The sequence below is a fragment of the Cimex lectularius genome, unplaced genomic scaffold (assembly GCF_000648675.2).
Source record: "Cimex lectularius strain Harlan isolate CLEC.00 unplaced genomic scaffold, Clec_2.1 scaffold230, whole genome shotgun sequence".
In the NCBI taxonomy this organism is placed as follows: Eukaryota; Metazoa; Arthropoda; class Insecta; order Hemiptera; family Cimicidae; genus Cimex; species Cimex lectularius.
The window spans coordinates 331215-351667 of NW_019392809.1; the positions used below are offsets into that span (position 1 = coordinate 331215).

Sequence of the window (20453 nt, forward strand, 5' to 3'; positions counted from 1 at the left end):
TTGTAGTGTAATTGATCTCTTTATCACCTGGGGGACTAATCATTCAAGTTGTCGGAAATATTTCCTAGCTATCCCTTCAAAATTAACTACAAAACAAAAACCGATATATATTTTTTGTTAATGTTTGGAAAGAAGTGAGATACTTTTGACAGATTATTCTGATATTAGTAGAAGAGTTTTTTGGGGAATTTTTATGAATAATTTCAATTTTTTTCGAGTAATAATAGAAATAAAATAGAAAATTGAGTAAAGAGATATTCAAAATGACGTGAAATGAGCGGAAGTTCGTGGCAACCGCCGTTAGGGGAAGCGCCATGAGCAGCCCAATCCTTAACACCAAGTTTTGACTAATCTGTTATCTTTACATTCTTTTAATTAATTATTTCCTCAGTTAATCGTGTACCATTTGACCTCTTGTCTATCGGGTCCACTTGTGCACACTTCTATTTCTATGTGTACGCGTGTCTAGTCTGTTATTTTTTTTATCATCTTTATAACGAATGAACAGGTAACTAGATTATTTTTATTCTTTTTCTTTTTCTCCTTTAATCTTATCGTTACCTCAACTCTTCGGAATAGATTTATATTTACAGATTGTTGACAGATGCCACCGTCCTGACTAAAAGTCGGATTTGTTTACGTATGCTTTTGTGCTATTTTACGTACCATTTGGCCATTAGGGATATTACAATTCTGGAAGCATATTGTTCTTATTCTTGTTGTCAATATTGTTGGAATTACACTTTATTGCATACTGTACATGTATTGACATAAGATAGCTCTTGCAAATAATAAATTTGAAGTAAATCTAATAAGTTTGGGTTCTTGCTATCCATTACAATTGGGAAAAAGTGTTTTCGTTTTTACATTATTTCTTCCTGGCATGGGTACGTGGCCATTCGGGACATAGAGGTAATGAGAAAGCAGATATGTTGGCTAAAAAAGGAGCCAATATGAATTTTTCGGCCTGGAACCCTATTGTGGCCTAGCACCTTGCCTAAAAAAAAGGTACATCCAATGGATCTGGAGAGTAACCAGAACAGAACCAGGATTCTCTGGTTGGACTCCTGACAGGACACTGCCACCTAAGGTACATACATCGAACAGGAGTACTGACAGAAGAATCACTGTGCAGATACTGCCAGGAAGAAGAGGGAGACTTTAGGACACGTTTTATGTTTCTGATGTTTCTGTGAGGGTTTATGTAGGTGTAGATTGCTGCAATTAGGAGAGGGAAAGCCACAAGCAAGATCCTAAGGATCCATACGGCTATGGAAGTTGTTTAACGACCTAAAGCTAGCCAGTGATTTATAAAATTAGAGCAGTACAATAGATCTACTCAGGCTGAGATGCAGAAGGCCTTGTGGCCACCTCTTTTATCCCTATCCCCTAAATTATTATTACACTTGATGGAACAATACCCTAGGCATGAAGCACATAGAGATACATAGAAGAACCATTCACAAGATTTATAAAAGAATTACTGAAGGGACTGCAAAGAACTGGGATTCTGCTTGGACTACAGGGCACTGCTGCCTAAGAAATGCTGTGCAGATACTGCCAGGAAGAAGAGGAGACGGCAGAACATGTTTTATGTTTATGTGAAGGTTTATGCAGGTTAGATTCCGGCAACTAGGAGAGGAAAAGCCACAAACAAGATCCTAAGGAGCCACTGGCAAGGATATGGAGGTTGATTAAAAACTTGAAGTTAGCCAGCGATTTATAAAATTAGAAGAGCACAGAAGATCTACTCGGGTTGAGATGCAGAAGTCCCTATCCCCTACATTATTATTACACTTTTATGTAAAAAGAGGATAAGAAATATTGTGCTTTTGTGAATGAAGTGAAACAGAAAAAAGGAAAACAAGTTTTTGCTTTTAATGAGCATATAGGTCAATGTTACAAAGAGAGTATAAATTATTAAACTATCAATTTTTTTAGAAATTGATTCTCATTAGAACATGTTGCTTACTATCTCTCAAAGCCTTATGATTTATTTTCTTTATTATAACACATTTTAATTCTTTATGTTCAGGTGGCGCATGATGGAGGCTAAATCGGCTTCATCTGACATTATGATTATCCATGGAAACTCGCATCCAGAGTTGGCAAATTTAATAGCGAGGTACATGTCATTTATTTTATTTTGTACAGCTAAAACGGTGAAAAAAAAGCAAAAAAAAAAGATGGATGATCAATTGGAAATTAACGAAAGAAATGAATTTGATTTTTTAAAACATGGCATATTTAAAAGCAACTGTGTCAAAATTTCAAGTTAATCGACCAACTACATTTCGCGTTTTGTGAATTGTTATATGTATAAATATACAATAATAATTTATTAACAACAAAAAGAAATGTATATAAAAAAATGTAAATTAACATTATACTGTCTGCAGATGTCCTTATACTGCACAAGATTATTAGTTGTAGAGTGGCTCTTAATAAATCCATCTTGTTAACTAATAGTTACTGGTGTGACAGATGGAGTAAAGATGTCAGCTGCCAATGATTCAAAGACCTTAGCACTAAAATGAAGTTTCCAAATGGGGTGATAGTTGACTATATTCATTTTACCTCCCTTCTTATGAATGGGTACAATTGTACCATGTTTCCAAGCTGATGAGAAGACCACCTACCACAAATTTGTTGAAAATTATGCATAAAAGCAAAGCCTGGGCACTGCAGCACACAGCTAGATAAATTGTAGTGATACCATCAGTACATGGTTTCACACGATATTTTAGTCCTTTTAATTTACACACAACTTATTCAGGATTGATGCCAATATCATATTTCAAAATGTGCTAACTGTATTATTGTAATATATTACATATATTTACTTTTTGTTTATAGTCGACTTGGAGTGAAAACTGGAGGATGCAGTGTGGCTCACAAAACGAACAGGGAAACGATGGTTGAGATTGCAGATTCTGTAAGGGGGAAAGATATTTACATCATTCAAACAGGGACTAAGTAAGTTTATAATCTTCTTTTAGAGTTTGAAATTCAATCGCTTCATTTAAATGTATAAATATTTTAATTTCAGAGATGTTAATAACAACATAATGGAACTTCTGATTATGGCATATGCGTGTAAAACATCATCGGCCAGAAATATTGTTGCTGTTATTCCATATTTGCCCTATAGCAAGCAATGTAATTTATATGCCGTGTTAAATTTAAAAAGCCCTTAATGTTTTTAATTGTTGTTATCAGGTAAAATGCGCAAAAGAGGATGCATTGTGACAAAACTTTTAGCAAAAATGATGTGTAATTCAGGATTGACCCATGTCATTACAATGGATTTGCACCAAAAAGAAATTCAAGGGTTTTTCGATTGTCCAGTCGACAATTTAAGAGCTTCTCCATTTTTACTGCAATATATCCAGGTTTTTATACATTGATTAACATAAAACTTTCAGAATTAAAACAATTATACATATGTTTCAGGAATGCATACCTGATTACAGAAATGCGGTAATAGTCGCTCGAAACCCAGGCTCAGCCAATAAAGCTACATCATATGCTGAAAGGCTGCGATTAGGAATTGCGGTTTTGCACGGTGAACAGAAAGAAGCCGACAGCGACTTGGTCGATGGTCGATACTCTCCTCCTCCTCAGTCAAACGGAAACTCGGGAGGGACCGGCACTACAAGCTCGAGCGGATCCTACGGCAGTTCGTACAACCCAGCAGTTGTAAGAGTTATGGCTGCTCCGGGTGTACCAAGACCTCAGGCAAAGGAAAAACCACCGATAAATGTTGTCGGTGATGTCGGAGGGAGGATCGCTATAATGGTTGTAAGTATACGGAAACAGTATTAAATTTTATTTAGTTATGTTTCATATTTTTATTTTTACGCAGGATGATATGATCGATGACGTGCAAGCATTTGTGGCTGCGGCTGAGGTTTTAAAAGAAAGAGGTGCATATAAAATTTATGTTATGGCAACACACGGCCTTCTGAGCTCTGATGCTCCTAGATTAATCGAAGATTCTCCTATTGATGAGGTAAAAAATCTGTTTACTATATTCAAATGTAGGCAATAATGCAATCATGTTTTTCAGGTGGTTGTCACCAATACTATTCCACATGAACTTCAAAAATTACAATGTCATAAAATCAAGACAGTCGATATTAGTGTTTTATTATCTGAAGCAATTCGGCGTATACATAATAAAGAGTCAATGTCTTATCTTTTCAAAAATGTAACTTTAGAAGACTAGTTTAAAAATAAGTAACCATACATTGTAGGACACAAAAGTGTCAGGAATTAATGTTCCTGAGATCTTTTAGTAATTCATTCACTTGAGTAACTGACTTAGTCAAAATAAGAAGTACTAGTTTCTTCTGTTATTAGAATAAAATCTTTTTTTCTTGGTGAAAAGTACCTATTCGACAGTACCCATACCAATACCTGTAGTGGTTCTCTCTTGAATATTGTGAAATATTTATTTTTTCCATCATAAAATGTTTAAAAGAAAAAAAATTTGTAAAGATGTATATTTTTCAATCGATCAAAAACGTTTTTTATTTTTTAATAAACATCTTCCACATATTGTAATATTAAATTTTGCATAAATCAATTTCTTATGATTGTTGTCAAATAAAAGTTTTGTCAATAATCAAATAAAACTAGATAAACAAACAATTCTTATTTGTGTTCTATGTTTTATATTTATATATTGGTTTTAAGATCAAATTTATCCTGAGAAATACAGGCTAAAATTAAAATTATCCAATATGTCTTTAGTTCAATTGTATTTATATGTAAAAAAATAAAGTTTTTCTTTCGTTCTTTTTATATTTATTTAATCTGCTAAAAGCTGGGTTTTTGCTAATTATCAAGGTTGCTATTGCAAGTGGAAAATAAGAAAGAAATTTTTTTTTGAGGGGGGTGTCCACATTCAGACAGAGAAGTGCCCTCAGCAAGGTTGAGAAAGCCAGCAAGAGGCCAAAGAAGCATGGGTGGTCTTTGCGAGCCAAAGAAGGCTCAGTGTGGACATCAGCGAGAAGTGGGGCCCGGTCGGTGAGGCTCAGGCTTGAATGAGTCAGTGTGGTTAAGTCAGATGAAAAACGACTTTTTGAATTATTATTTTGGAATTTGGAGTTTATTTTCTCATTGTTGTATAACAGAGAGATTGTGCGAGGGAAGAACCCCTGGAACAAGAAGGAAAAGGACCACTTCAAGGTTTGAACTTTTATGTTATTTTGTTTTCTTTTTTTATTGTAGAAGAGAACTTGTTTTATTTCCTTTCTGTTTTACATTTTATTCGCAATAAAGAGTACATTGCTATTTTATTTTTATTTTTTCTCACCCTGAGAGTTCACTGTTTCCTAAAACGGAAAAGAAAAAAAAATGTGCCCAAGTATTTTATTTTTGGAGACAAAGTGGCCCCAAGAAAAAAAAATCTGCACTGAGCCGCCCCACGTATTCGAAGACCAGGTGGATTTTCAATGGTCTGAGGAAGAACCAGAAACATTGTGTTTAATGGCTATATATGGACAAACAACAAAAAAAGCATAATGACATTCTAACTTCAAATGCTTATTTTTCATCTCTCAGAACATATAAAATGTACCTGAAATTTTAAAATAAATTGCTGGTTGTATAATATTTAAAATTGGTAAGAAGGTGGCAAAACATAAAAATGAAATGTTAAATGATGCCTACGATCCACATCACAAGAACCACTTAATTCAGGTGTGTTAAAAATGTAAACATACAACACCAACCAGAAAGAGGCTATCACGCTAGGCTTAGGATAGGTCATGTTGCTCACCCATTTGTTCCTCATGGCTAGGGATGGTTAGGGTAGGACCTTCCTTTTTGTAGCAATTGAAGTGAGTGGAGACGTATTGTGAAGTAGAATGGACGAATTTCAAACAATATGAACATGCTAAATAACATTACGACAATCTCTAACAAGTTTTAAAATACTCTTCGTGATGACCCTACTAGGACAGAGAAGTAGTTGAAGAAGTTGCTTCTGAGAGATGCAAAATTGATGCACAGAATAATAGAATGAAAAAGGAAAAGTGGGAACTGGAATCTTGGCACAAAGGTAGTATGATGGGGAGAAGGTCCTGGTACCTGTCAAATCTCAGTAAAAAAATGAAATTAAAATAATAACAATAAAACTAAAATAAAAAGCTAAACTTCACAAGCATTTATTGTATGTATAAAATGGCATTTACAAAGTCAAAGCTTTCCCAACTGATGTATTGTCGTTACCAACTATGATACAAACAATAATCCCTGTACTCCTCCAGGGTGACACTCTAGCCTCACCAGAACTCCCTACATAAAGTTGTGTGAATACTACATAAGTTTTACTTTATTTGTGTAAAAAATTGATTAAGATTGAGATAACGAAACGACATACAAGTCACAGCCTGTTAATCTTAGGGGTTTCTTGTTTAGCAAAAAAAAAAAATCAAAGGCATTTTCTTTTGATAGAAAAGTCTACTTTAGACCAGCTTACAAAACATTTTTATTACATTGGATGCATAATTTGGATTTAAGAATGGAAATTTGAAATACCAAAATCAGAATTGATCATTCAATGATGACCAACATACTACTAGTCAGTGTACACCTTCTAAAAAAGAGTATAAATAATTAATAAGTGTAATAAATTTTTTGATGGTTTCCATCCTGATTTTGTGGACCCCATAATAAGATGATAGGTTAGAAATAAATAGTCTTTTCCACAATAGGCATTTATTTCATTAGATGTGTTACCATAGTAGAATATAGACCATCATCAGTGACTAAATAACAAAGCTGTACAAATAATGTTCAAACACGGTAATTACATAATTAATGTATGTAATTAGATTTTATTTAAGCTAATAAATAATAGTATCAAATCTAATTATGTTATTACCATGTTTGTATATAATTTGTACCACTTTTGTTATTTAGCCACTGCTGATGATCTACATTAGACTGAAACATGTCTAACGAAATAAATGCCTATTGTGGAAAAGACTATTTATTTCCAACCCATCATCTTAACATATAATAAAACAATACAATACATAATTATTAACAATACAATAAAAATGTATTTTAAGTTCATAAAAAATGAATAATTATTACAATTTGATATTGATGTATTTAAGATTTTACAAATAAACAACACAATTAAACAATGCATCAAACAAACATTCTTATTAATTTTTTTGAAGTTCATGCAGTAAAATCCTTTTTATTAGTACTAAAAAGTACTAAAATGTAGGCCAGGTCATAGTACATTAGTCTACAAAATTCATCCATGCACACACAAAGCCCCAGTGTAAAAATTATTTACAGTTATCCTTGGGTCCATTTACAAATAAAGCTTCACGTAGCTGAGCATTTAGAAATTATTGTGTTTGACAAATACACAAAAATTAAAATCCGACGTGCAAGCATGCTACAGATAATTAACTCATTTCATCACTTTTATTGTAATATGTGCAAATTTTATCTTTCAGCGTCCAACCAAAAAAGGTTTTGGATTAACTTTGTACACAGACAACATTCGTTCTGTTGCCTGAGTTTAATAATACTGTGTTACACCAAAAAGTAAAAATACTAAATAACATTTAAAAGATTATATTTTGTTAAGTTTACAAATATTACAGCAAAAAACAGTAAGAATTAATTAGATAAAGTATTATTATAGTATTAATAATTAATATCATTAAATAATGGAATTATGTTAAAACTGATATCACCAGTAAATGCAACAAACATAAAACTGTAAGTATATAATTTATGAAAGTATATATTAAACTGATAAATATTTATAAATATAGTAAAAATAAGTTTAAAAAAATAAAAATAATAAAATGCAGAATTTTTGTCATTACTGCTACTATTTTGGTGATAAGCCTTATTGGCTTGTAATAAAAATCTCATGTGGTTCGCTACCCTCTTGACGCAAGCAAATTGCATTTTTACTCCACAAGACTGTAATTAAATAATAATAATATAGCTTAATTTAAGAATTTTATTATATGTATTAATATTTAAATATATATTATATTTTTTTAATGGGAGTTTGCAACAGCAGAGGTTATAAAACTCCGCAGTCATATTATACCATTTGTTGAGAAAAATCTACAAGATGAAAACATTCCATTATCGCAAACACATGGAAAATACATTTAAAAGCAAGCCAAAAGCAGAACAACATTGTTGTTGTTTGTTAAATGCAGAAACGTAAATAACAAAATTAAACACTAACTGCTGATAAAAATAGCTAAACTACAATAATATCATAAAACAAAAACTTGCAATTCTTACCCATTAAATTTTTGAATGTTTTTGCAGCAATTAATTTTGATGTTTTGTCTGGAGGGCAGATCTCACTGAATGTAACATTGCCATTCTTTTTTATTAACAGCACTTCTAACCTTTCTTGTAGCATTACCATATCAGTCATTTCGCTAAAATATTTAGATTATTTTTTTCTGTCAATCATCCATTACTTTAATGTACCTGTGAGTTTCCTCAATGACAATGTTTGGTGTTAGCAAACAAGGTGAAATTGCCGGTATGGGTCTGATCACATTCTCCTGGAACATAACCTTACATACTTACACAAAAAAACCTAATTGTATAATTAAATTGGGTAAGAACGTAAGATCAATTTCAAAAAACAGCTAAAGTTTTTAGATATCGATATTGAATTTTTGTGAACAACCTTTTCCTTTACTGTCAGATCTTCAACAGTGCTTTCCATAAGATAAGCACCATCTAATTGAACATTTGAGGATTCTTCTTCAAAATCCATACCCCTTTGAAACAGATTCTTCAAAATAAAATTTAAGAAATTTAAAATTAAACATAATTGTATGAACTTAATCCCACCTTGGATGAGAATATTGAACAATATCAATAAGTTCGTCCTATAACAAAATATTAATCAAACACAGCCTAAACTTGTCACAAAATGTATACATTATCAGTTAAGAAGTTAAAATCAATTGATGTTTCATTAGCAACCAAGCTCATCATATTATCTTCTTTGTTGACATCACAGTAGACAACAACTGGATCCTTTTCATAAAAAATTGTTAGAAAAATATAAACTGTTAATATTTAAAATAAATAATTACCATTAATTCTGCTGGTCTTGTAAGAAAATTTTTATCAAACTTTGTATTTACCCGATAAATGTTCTTATAAATGTCAACACTTTTTTTTCTACTCTTATCCGCCTGTATTTCTACTATGCCACTTAAATTGTACGATATAGTTTTCTGTTTAAAAATAAAATAAAATAAATTTATATTAAGAAATATATCAAACTTTATTGATTACCATTTTTCTCTCCGGAATCAATTTAGAAATGTCTCCTACTGTCATATCATGTAAAGTTTGCACATTTTGAATGTGCGACTCTTGAAAGTGTGGCTCACTTATTTTAGGAACTTCATGTATTTGAGGCGTTTCACGTATTTTATCTAATCGTATTGACGAGTTCTAAAAAATTTTATATTGAATTTTTTAACTCTAAGGTAAAATGCATTTAATTTATACTTTACCCTATGTGATATTTCCAGTAGTTCATTGAGATACTGCTTAGCCCTGTAATTAATGGAACTTGCAAGAATTTAAGACAATTACATAATTTTGTTTTGGTTTGAAATTATATGAAAACTGGCCAAAATTGTCAATTGTTTAATTGAATTAAAATAAAAATTAAATAAACATAAAATTACCCATCAAAATCAACTTCTTGCATGTAGAAACTTTTATCCTTTGGCTGCGAAAAACAACAGGCTCATATTGATTATAGCAGTCTCAATTAAAAAACAAAAACAAAAATGTACTGTACAAATGTGTGAAGATTTAACCTATTCCCTCCTTTTTTCTACCTAGTTTTTAATACGTAGCATGTTCTCATATGACTGAGATCGCGGAAAAGAACCAGCAAGTTCACTATTAGACATAATGTGTAATTTTAAAAAACATATATAATTTGGTGATTTCTGATCATGATAGAAACTCTAGATTCATAAAATACAACAAGAATTCTTATAACATTTGTATATATAGTAGTCACAACAAAAAAATAATAATTTCGGTAATAGAACTTTTGTTTTTTATAGAAATTAAAACATGGCAACATACCGCTTTTAGTAAAACATCATCCTTTAAGCTGACTTTAGGAGTTTCATCTACATTCCATTGCTTTTTGGTTTCTACAACAATAACAATTGAGTTTAAAGATAAAATTTGTCATCCTTGTTATTTACCTTTTATTGTCTTCTTATGCTTTTTTCTGAAAAGTATATAAATTTTTAGTTAAAAACTAAAACAATAAATGAAGTTAAAAAATAATTTATATACCCGGAAAAAGATACTGGTCGAGGGATTATACTTTTTTCTTTATGAATGTCTTTAATTTTCACAAGGTCTGCAATGTAATTCACATAAAATGTCATAATGTATATTATAATAACAATGTTTTCTTCTTATATTTCGGCCTCAACAGTTTAACTTATGATTTTTCCTTCTTGAAGGTGGGATAATAGGTCATGACCTATTATCCCACCTTCAAGAAGGAAAAATCATAAGCATATTATAATAAAAAGTAAATAATATAAAATACAAAATAAATCCAGATCTAAGGAGAAGCAATCACAAATTTCTGGAGAAAATTACAATCAGAGGTATCTAATAACGGTGCCTGACAAAATTAGAAAGAAAAACTTTGACAGACAATTCCAAATGGTCATTGATAACAGAGATCATTGGAATAAAGGCTTCAATTTCAGGAAGGAGCTCTAATATGATAGAGAGTGATCAAAAAGGCCGTAGAGAATAGATATATGAGTAAGAGGGCCTTATAACCTAGTCAAACCCCTTGAACTAATCCCAACAATTTTCCAAGCTGAGGTTCATGTGTACAACTCTGTGCTCAGTAGTCGATAAAGAGAAATATAGAAAAAATGTATAATATGAAACTGAAAGCACAGATTTATATACTGTCAGAGTGTATGCTTTCTGCTCCAAACTAGTCTGAGAATGCCTAAATTGCTTAATGGTTCTAGGAAAACACAACAAGGTTACTTTAAAGTGGGTTTCAGGACATGAAGAAATAAACAGTCTGATGACCAAATAGGGAAAAAAGGGTCAGCCCTCTCACCCATGAGACCGGCAGTGCACCAGAGGGTATGCGTGGAACAGGAAAAATAGCTTTAATAAAATGGAAAAAATCATAAATGTCAAAAATGTATGGAACAGTCGTAAATTCAAATATAAGTCCCTGTAGGAATTTCCACCAAAATCTTCAGCTGCAATTCCATTTGAATGGTACGTAAAACAAATTTATAAATATTTCAGTTTTGAAAAAGATTCATAGTTGTAAGGACAAACCAAAAACATAAGTAATACAATAAAAAATCACTATCCAGTTCACAGGGGTCAACAGCAATGAGCAAATAAATCTAGAGGAAGAAAAAGAGAATCCCTTCTGAGAGACAGGAATAGGCAATATTAATGAATTGGAACAGGAGATAGTAAATAATAAAGCCCTTCGATTGGACATAGACAATCTAATAATCTAGCTGAATTTGAAAAGAAAACAAATTCAAAATGCATACGAAGAAGCAGAACTCTCTGGAAGTAAAGAATAATTGAGATTTCTTCTGAGCTCAAAGGACAGTGAGTAATGAACCTGTAGCTAGGTCGTTTCAGATCATTTTGATGCTGTTCTGGTCTACTAGACACGTTTTATATTTCTGCCATCATTGACTGTTAGTGCATTACTTTACCTACACAAAACCACTGATGAAGAAAAAAGTTAATGTGTGTCCAACAGGAAGAATAGGCAGACCAAAATGATAGGAAATGGCTGAGAAAGAAAAGTTGTTGAAGGGCACTGAGTTCAAAGCTCAAATTCTACATTTTACATACTGCAATATTAACAACAAATATGTTGATTTTATATTTTTGAAATTAAAGTTTAGTTTTTATCTTTAGCAATCGACTTTAGGCATGTCCATTTTAAATTAATTATTTAACATAAACTCCATTTAATGTTTTATATAATGTCCATTTGTGTTGTTTTATTTTAAACAAATATTCATAGGAACTTTGCCATATTTTTTTTTATACTTCACACATAACTAAATATTAATACGTATATATTAATATTTACTATTTAATATATACGTAAGTTATATTAATATTTACTATTTAATATTATTACATTAATATAAATAAACATATAATAATATAAACACTTTGCATTTGATTTAAACTCACACTCATATTTAGAAAATATTTGAACCATTCTTTGTTTAAATACTACCGAAAACCCATCCATTATATTCCGTAAATTACAAAGCAGGATTCTATCATGACATGTCAAACTTCCCCCAGGGCTTGGTAATCGGTTCACATGAGCATGTAACAACCCGCTGTAACAAAAAAAAAAGTAATTATAGTAAGAACGATGAAATAAAATGCTTAATGCTTGAGGATAATGTTAATTTAAAATTAGTTTCCTCAGTGGGTGAATGTGTTATTTGATTGTTGTTTTATTTAGAGGGGATGATAAAATTATGAACTTCAATTATTAGATTCAGTCATGGGTTCGAATCTCGCTCATGACACTGACTTTTTTTTATCTCAAATAAAAACTTTAATGAATTTAAATTATTAGTTTCAATTAAATATTCTTTTTATGTAACGTCAGTGTCACATGCGGGATACTTTTTTACCTCAACCAAGACCTTACATAAAACGAATAATTATTTGAAAGAAGTAACTTGGTCAATTGACCACTAAAACATAAATTGATTAAATTATTAGTTTCTCATCATCCATAAGTGGATAATTCAAGATTTATTTTTTTCTCAGAAATAAAGGATTAGTATTTTTTAGATATATTTTTTATTATGATTATCTGCTACAGGCTAATAGCACCGTGTGCATTAAAATATAGTCATACATATATTTTTTATTCAAGTAATCATGTAAGTTCTAAGGTTAACCTAAAATATTACTAAAGTACTGTTTTGAATTGAAATAGCCAAATATCGTAATAAAATTAGGTGCAATTCACATTCGTACAATTTAAAAGTCAATCATAATTATGTATGAAATCATAATTACATAACTGCAGCTAATTCGACCTGCTCTAAAGTTTTGCTATGTTTTTTAATATCGGCCGTAGTATAATCGGCGATTTGTTTCAGCAACACCAATTCCTTTTCTAATCCATAGTCGAAAAGTGTTAAAACATCCATTTTCTTGTATTAAATTCAATAAAACCTTTGTAGAAACGTGGCGAAATTAAAATTAATGGAGCGTTTTAATTATATTAATAATCCGACTTGGCTATGAGCAGTATCAACCAGCCATCTGAATCGTAAAAAATAACCCAAAATATAAATACTTTTTAATTACAACAGTTTTGTACTTTATTATTTATTATCGTTATTGCATTTATATTTTGAAAAGGTCCAACTAACGCATAAATAAATATGAAGTGGGAAACTCCGACCAAATAATTGAACTACTAATGTAGCAGAAGTGGTATAAAAATGAAGGAAAAATTAAAATGAGATGGCAAAATTAAGTAGTTTTATATTTTCGATACAAAAATTATAAACCACGATAAAAGAAAAAGAAGGAAAACCAATTCGCTTGCATTAGAATCTCAAAACAATAACAATTTCCCAATCCTCTTCTGCTATTTCTAGTTTTTTGATTAGATGTCTGTTGTATCTACTGGTGAATGTAGTCGGAGTTTATCGATACATTGTTCGAATCGCTACGCCTACGCGTGGCCGGCCCAGTAACTACTTGTTATCGTTTAGGTTACAACCGAACCAGAAAAAATGGTAAGTATCGTGTTTTTATCTTTAATTATCCTTGAAATCCTTTTTGATTTTCAAAGGGCGACGATTCGATCAAATTCCGCATTCGTCCTTCCAGGGAAAATCGTCAGTCCGGCCCAAATTCGCTTCATTTGGCCCTATTTGGCAATCGAAATTTCATGCGTTCCCCAGCCCGGGGGGCAAGGTCGGTTTTTCCGTACCGCCCGTCTGAACTTTTTACTCGATATTAAAATTTTCGCGATATGTCATTGAATGATTTATTTAAATAATCTTCAAAAACTTGAAAAAATAAAGCATTTGCCCTATTTATTCGATAATTGAATTGCTATTTCTTTTAAGAGCGTCGTTTATCAAACCTTCCACCAATCGTTGTTACCCAAATCCCGGTAATTGTGAAAATTAGTTTTAACTTTATACAATTAATTCCTGTGTTATTAAAAATGCTGCTTCCGCTAACTATATTTACAACAAAAACTGACCAGAGGAAACCTCAAAACAAAATTTTTAAACATAGTCTAGGAATTCTAGTTTTTTAATTTACCTAGAATTAGTAACATTGGTTTACATCCATACATGTTTATCGGTTAAAATTGTCCATATTAATTATTTCAATTAATAATTCTTTTTATCTAAGGTCTTATGCTGCTGCTCTAACCACTTGAGCTCGAAGTTACGATAGCAAGAGCAGCCAGCATATTAGCCAAAGGTTGTGGGTTCGATTCCTGCTCATGAAACTAGCATCTCAACCAAGACCTTAGATTAAAAGTATAATTAATTAAAATCAATAATGCAATATATATTAATAACTGTTGTGAAAATTCCTTCATGCCAAGCTTTCGTTTAATTACATTCTTTTAATAATATATTTTTTTAAAAAGTATTTATTAAATTAACCACATTGGTAAAATAATTTATCTAATCATTGTTTTTAGTATTTTAATTGTTGTTTTTATGTTATTTATTTATTATCAAGGCTTTATAAAAATCTACATATGTACCTGAAAAAGAAATTGTAAACAAACTCAGCCCTGAAGATGTTTACAAATTAAATGAAAGCTTGGCAAGAAGTTGGGAATTTCTATGTTTCTGTGACCTAATACCTGATTATCACACATACACATATATGTAATTTTATTAATGTCGATCACTCCATGGTTAACTGACTCTTCGAAGTAAAGGGACCACGGTGGTGAGAGGTTGGGGCCATGCTAGCGATCCTGGGTTCGAATCACAGCACAGCTCATGGCTTTTTATGAAAACTAGCTTTTTCATCTCAGTTCAGCCAATAACGCCTTAGATTAAAAGTTTAATTAATTAAAATCAGTAGTGTTATATATGTTAATAACTGTTGTGAAAATTCTTTCTTGGGATATTCTATATAATAAAATCATATGTAAAAAGATGCACATCGAATTCACTCCACACTGATGTACCGGCTGGGCTTCTTTTGGCTCCCAAAGAGCGCCCGCTCATCTTCGACCTCGTTCAACCTTGCTAAGGGAACCCTAGTCTCGAGCTGAATCTGGGCCCCCCACAAAAAAAAATTCTTATTTTCCACTTGTAACACATGTATGTGTTATGAGGTGTTTGTGAGTGGCTTGCCTTCTGGATAGAAATGATGTTAAGTACACGGAATGTTTAGCCACCTGAGTTTAATTGTATGCTCACAGATGTAACACCTAGAGTGATCTGAAAGTTCTCAACTGCTACTGTGTTACACGGTAGTCACATACCACATCTAGCTTAATTCTCTTTATAAATTAGTGAATGTACAATTTACTAATAAATATTAATTTAATTATTATTGCATATTTAATAGTAAAATGCAGCTTTGCTATTTGTAATGATTTTTTTTCCTTTTGCTTTCAGCAACCACAAATTATCTTGCTGAAAGAAGGCACTGAGACTTCGCAGGGAAAATCTCAGCTGATCTCAAACATCAATGCTTGCCAGGTGGTCGCTGATGCTGTTAGAACCACCCTGGGGCCAAGGGGGATGGACAAGCTTATGGTCGACATGCAAGGGAAAGCTACAATTTCCAACGATGGGGCCACAATAATGAAGCTGCTCAACATTGTCCATCCCGCTGCAAAGACACTTGTTGATATCGCAAAATCTCAGGATGCTGAGGTGATTTTTCTTTAGGCTTTTTGTGTCATATTCACATTAGAGCATGCTGTTTTTTTTAAATTTTTTTTTTTTTTTTTTTTTTTTAGGTTGGCGATGGGACGACCAGTGTAGTTCTTTTTGCAGCGGAGTATTTAAAACAATTAAAACCTTATGTTGAAGAAGGTGTGCATCCGAGAGTAATGATGCATGCAGTCCGTAAAGCAACAGCATTAGCTCTTGATAAAATAAATAGCTTAGCTTTCAAGGTATGGAATTCGAGTTATAATTATCTGTTAAGGCATAACTGTTTCAATCATTTTTTTCCAGATTGACAAGTCTGATACTGACAAACACAGAGTAGTATTAGAAAAGTGTGCTGCTACTGCACTTGGTTCTAAATTAATCCATCAACAGAAGGATTTCTTCTCTAGGATGGTAGTAGATGCTGTTTCACTTTTGGACGAACTCCTTCCATTGCAAATGATTGGTATTAAAAAAGTCCAAGGAGGCGCTCTTGAGGTAGCACTCAACTAATTTGCCTCGAGTGAAAATTTTTAATTGAAATTAAACATTGTTTATAGGATTCTCTCCTGATAGATGGAGTTGCGTTTAAAAAGACATTTTCTTATGCCGGATTTGAAATGCAGCCGAAAGTTTACCAGAATCCAAAAATTGCTCTTCTTAATATTGAGCTGGAATTAAAAGCAGAGCGAGACAACGCTGAAATTAGATTGACCAGTGTGAAGGTGATTATCTGTTTTATCTATAAAAATATTACTGTCCATTGATTTTAATTTGAGCATTTTGACTAAAGTCTCTCATACCAAAATTTGATATGTTGGATTTGGTTTATTATTATTATTCCAAACTAGTACATAATAAAGTGCCTGAATAAATTTAATACTCACTATACCATGGTGCGGAGTTCTCACATCTGTTCACTATTCATTATTTTTGCAAATTTATGAATTTATGAATCATATAAATCTTAGATAGTTTCGACACAGTTCTTGGCAATGATGGGACTTAGTAGGCCTTCAAATAAATTTGAAACCATTTATTTACATACTTAATTATATCAATTTGTGACATATTTATGATAGTTTTGCCCTGATGATGACCTTAAAATACATTACATTAATGGTTACAGATTAAATAAGAATATATTATAAAAGTGTGACATGATTGAAAATTTTTTCGTTTCCTTTTTTTAAGGAATATCAAAAAGTAGTGGATATGGAGTGGCAAATTCTATATGAAAAACTTGAAACAATTGCCAAATCTGGTGCTAATGTGGTACTGTCAAAACTGCCAATTGGTGATGTCGCCACGCAATATTTTGCAGACAGGTTTGTTATTTTATTAGATATTATACATTTACAAATATCATTTACATCTTTCTTTCCCCCACAGGGATATGTTCTGTGCTGGAAGAGTGCCAGAAGAAGATCTTAAAAGAACTCAAAAAGCCTGTGGAGGTTTTGTCGTTACAACAACAAAAGACATGAATGCTAGTGTTTTAGGAACTTGCAAAGATTTTGAAGAAAGACAGTTGGGTTGTGAAAGGTCCGATAATTTCTTGTAGCCTATAACCTTGATATCAGTATTTGATCGTGTTTTAATTTTAGGTTTAATGTTTTCTCCGGCTGCCCTCATGCACAAACATGCACTTTGATCCTCAGAGGTGGTTCTGAACAATTTTTGGAAGAAACAGAACGCTCGTTGCACGATGCAATTATGATCGTGAGGAGAGCGATAAAACACGATGCTGTCGTGGCAGGTAATGTAACATTGTATGACACTTGTTGTAACATGTATGACACTTCATTAATTATCAAATTATGTCAATTCCAGGTGGAGGAGCTATTGAAATGGAACTGTCAAAGGCCCTTAGGGATTTCTCAAGGACGATTGCGGGAAAAGAGCAGCTCTTGATTGGAGCTATTGCCAAAGCCCTTGAAGTGATCCCCAGACAGCTTTGCGACAACGCCGGCTTCGATGCAACTTCACTTTTAAATAAACTCAGGCAAAAGCATGCACAAGGTAAGTTCAAATCTTACTTAAATTATTAATGTGTGGTGATTAGTGACCGTTAGTCGATGATTATTCAGAAATTGTGAGATGAGGTCTGGTGTGATGTAGGTTTCAGAAAAACATTTTCAGAGAGAGAGCATATCTCAACACGCCCGACGAATGGCACAATTACACAGAAAACAAACACTTTAAGTGAGTAGAAATACTTAGATTGAATATAAAAAATATTTTTGCATTGTATAAATTCACTTTTTCCACATCCTACATATATTTGTTAAATTGAAACAATGTTTGTAAATCCCAAGCCCTGAAGATGATCTCAATAAAGATCGAAACGTTGGCATGATAAAGATAATGTTTTTCTGAAACCTACATCACACCAGACCACATCTCACAATTTCTGAATAATCATAAATTATTAATTTTTATTATTATAAAGAATTCACTAATTGTGTGGTCCGCTTGACCAATTAATATATTAAAGGTTTTTAGTTGAGATAAAAATATATTATTAATTGGTCAAGCGGACCATGAAATTAGTGAATTTAATGATTTAAAATGAAGTAGACTTCACTAAAGCTCTCCGTGGCCATTTCATTTGTCGCCGAGAATCCAATCGGATTACACGACATTTGAAAAATGGCAAAAAGGAGAGAAAATACAAAAAGGTGGGGTTGAGATGGGAAGTTGGTGTCCGAGTGGATCGAGGTCACGATAGCTCAAGTGGTAGAGCAGCGGCGTATCTAGCCGAAGATCGTGGGTTCGAATCCCGTTCATGCCATTGACTTTTTTATCTCAACTAAAAAACCTTAATTAATTGTATTATAAAGAATAATATCAGCAACACAAGAAATATCCAAAGAATCGGATTGAATTAGCACAAATGCCGTCAGTACTTATTTACATACTACTGAGAACTTGAACTTTTTATACTACAATGCTGTTATAATAAACTGATAAAAGTGAACCCTTATAATTTTAGGAAGCTGTTGGTATGGTATCGACGTAATGACGGAAGATGTTTCGGACATCATGAAAAAATGTGTTTGGGAACCAGCAGTGGTCAAGAAAAATGCTCTTTCGGCAGCTGCTGAAGCCGTTTGCCTTATTCTCTCTGTCGATGAGACGATCAAGAACCCAAAAAGCAGCAGTGGTGGAATGGGCGACCAGCCGGTCAGAAGGCCGATGTAAATGTAATATTTTTATACTTGCTTTATACGTCGATCTAATTGTCAAGAAAGAAAATAATCTTGGTTTTGATTATTAACAAGTGAACGATTAAAATAATATGCTTTAATTCACTACTTTGTAATATTAAGTTAATTAAATAAAACACTTTCACACTATTGATTTTAATATTTCTTCTTATACCATTCCAAACAGTTGGTTAGGAAAAAAATTATAATTGTGATCAATATCAGCTCAATCCAATGCTCACCACCTACGCTTTTTTCTCCGATAAAATTTTTATTTTCACTACTTTTTTCCTACCTAAGAAATTGTAATATTGTTTTGTCTTTATTGACACTAGCATTACGAAAATAGGTGGGACTTGGACCAATAAATTGAAAGTAATTTCAGCTTATTCTATCAAAATGATTGGTTAGTTACACGGATTGTTTCAAAACCGGCTCAATCAAAAATTAAATTTAATTTTTGGCCAACCTGTAAATTTGAAAACTAAGCCTTCAAATCAATTTTCTCAATTGAAATTAATTGTGATAAGATTAATTCGTACCAGTCCTCAAAAAAACTTCATCTTTTTATAATAATGTTTTTATAAGGAACAAATTTTGTATACAAGCTGAATTCATACAAGGATATGTACATGTAAAACATCATGTAAAGAAAAGAAATAAAATTCAGTAGAGCTGATTAGTGTATAAGTAGTACAAACTAAATGTAATTCACATCACTTTTGTGTAACTTAATTATTAACGAATAATATGCAAAACAAAATTAAAACAACCTAACTGAAATACTCTGTAATAAGGTAAACGTGTGAACTGAATAAGCAAGTGAGCAGGAATCTTATTGACATGATGTCCTCACCATACCACCTCGGATCTAAAAAAAAACTCATGGAGCACTCGTATCTCAAGACTCAAGGCACCACTGTACCTGTGTAAATCACACATAAAAATGTTTAAAATGTAACTATGCAAGAGTGCTAAGTAAAGGAATTAGGTAGTGTGCAAAACTTATGTTCAATTTTTGTGTGTAGGTGAATAAAAAAAATTGTTCTTTTTATTTTATTCAGTATCATAAAATGGGTACTCCAACTGACAAAATGAAATTTGCCATGCTGTAGATACTTGTATATCTTTATGTGTTGTACCTGTATTTGGTAAAGAAAATAATATGTTATTATTATAAAATTTTAATATTTATTAAAAAAAAATTTAACAGAATAACCCAAAAAAGTAATTTTTATTTGAAAAAATTAGGTGCATAACCGTT

At 32.0% G+C, this 20453-nt stretch overlaps 3 protein-coding genes across 8 annotated transcripts; 2 read left to right on the forward strand and 1 right to left on the reverse strand.

Annotated features, from left to right (window-relative positions):
- The first annotated feature begins 302 nt into the window (after positions 1 to 302).
- On the forward strand, positions 303 to 4772 carry LOC106672401 (phosphoribosyl pyrophosphate synthase-associated protein 2). Of its 3 annotated transcripts, none has more exons than XM_014403797.2 (8): positions 303 to 508; positions 2036 to 2125; positions 2857 to 2976; positions 3050 to 3159; positions 3220 to 3392; positions 3454 to 3801; positions 3866 to 4012; positions 4070 to 4772. In XM_014403797.2, exons 1-8 carry the CDS (start codon positions 501 to 503, stop codon positions 4226 to 4228), a joined length of 1155 nt encoding a protein of 384 aa, XP_014259283.1. In that variant the 5' UTR covers positions 303 to 500; the 3' UTR covers positions 4229 to 4772. The 3 variants fall into 3 exon arrangements, with proteins under 3 accessions (XP_014259283.1, XP_024083943.1, XP_024083944.1); XM_024228175.1 differs by lacking the exon at positions 303 to 508 and adding an exon at positions 621 to 640; XM_024228176.1 differs by lacking the exon at positions 303 to 508 and adding an exon at positions 728 to 912.
- A 656-nt stretch (positions 4773 to 5428) lies between these two features.
- LOC106672408 lies at positions 5429 to 13356 on the reverse strand. 4 transcript variants are annotated; one of them, XM_024228181.1, is made up of 15 exons: positions 13123 to 13356; positions 12271 to 12425; positions 10351 to 10417; positions 10257 to 10282; positions 10132 to 10202; positions 9720 to 9763; positions 9543 to 9585; positions 9319 to 9480; positions 9114 to 9257; positions 8956 to 9054; positions 8866 to 8903; positions 8699 to 8792; positions 8494 to 8570; positions 8299 to 8441; positions 5429 to 5464 (listed from the first exon to the last, which is right to left on the reverse strand). In XM_024228181.1, exons 1-15 carry the CDS (start codon positions 13254 to 13256, stop codon positions 5457 to 5459), a joined length of 1305 nt encoding a protein of 434 aa, XP_024083949.1. In that variant the 5' UTR covers positions 13257 to 13356; the 3' UTR covers positions 5429 to 5456. The 4 variants fall into 4 exon arrangements, 3 of the variants coding, with proteins under 3 accessions (XP_024083949.1, XP_014259297.1, XP_014259299.1); XM_014403811.2 differs by lacking the exon at positions 5429 to 5464 and adding an exon at positions 7826 to 7962; XM_014403813.2 differs by lacking the exon at positions 5429 to 5464 and adding an exon at positions 7826 to 7962 and having other exon boundaries at positions 13081 to 13144.
- A 389-nt stretch (positions 13357 to 13745) lies between these two features.
- LOC106672399 (T-complex protein 1 subunit eta) lies at positions 13746 to 19339 on the forward strand. The gene is made up of 10 exons (XM_014403792.1): positions 13746 to 13853; positions 15720 to 15980; positions 16067 to 16225; positions 16287 to 16478; positions 16541 to 16705; positions 17175 to 17308; positions 17373 to 17525; positions 17588 to 17739; positions 17814 to 18002; positions 18976 to 19339. Exons 1-10 carry the CDS (start codon positions 13851 to 13853, stop codon positions 19182 to 19184), a joined length of 1617 nt encoding a protein of 538 aa, XP_014259278.1. The 5' UTR covers positions 13746 to 13850; the 3' UTR covers positions 19185 to 19339.
- Positions 19340 to 20453: the final 1114 nt, after the last annotated feature.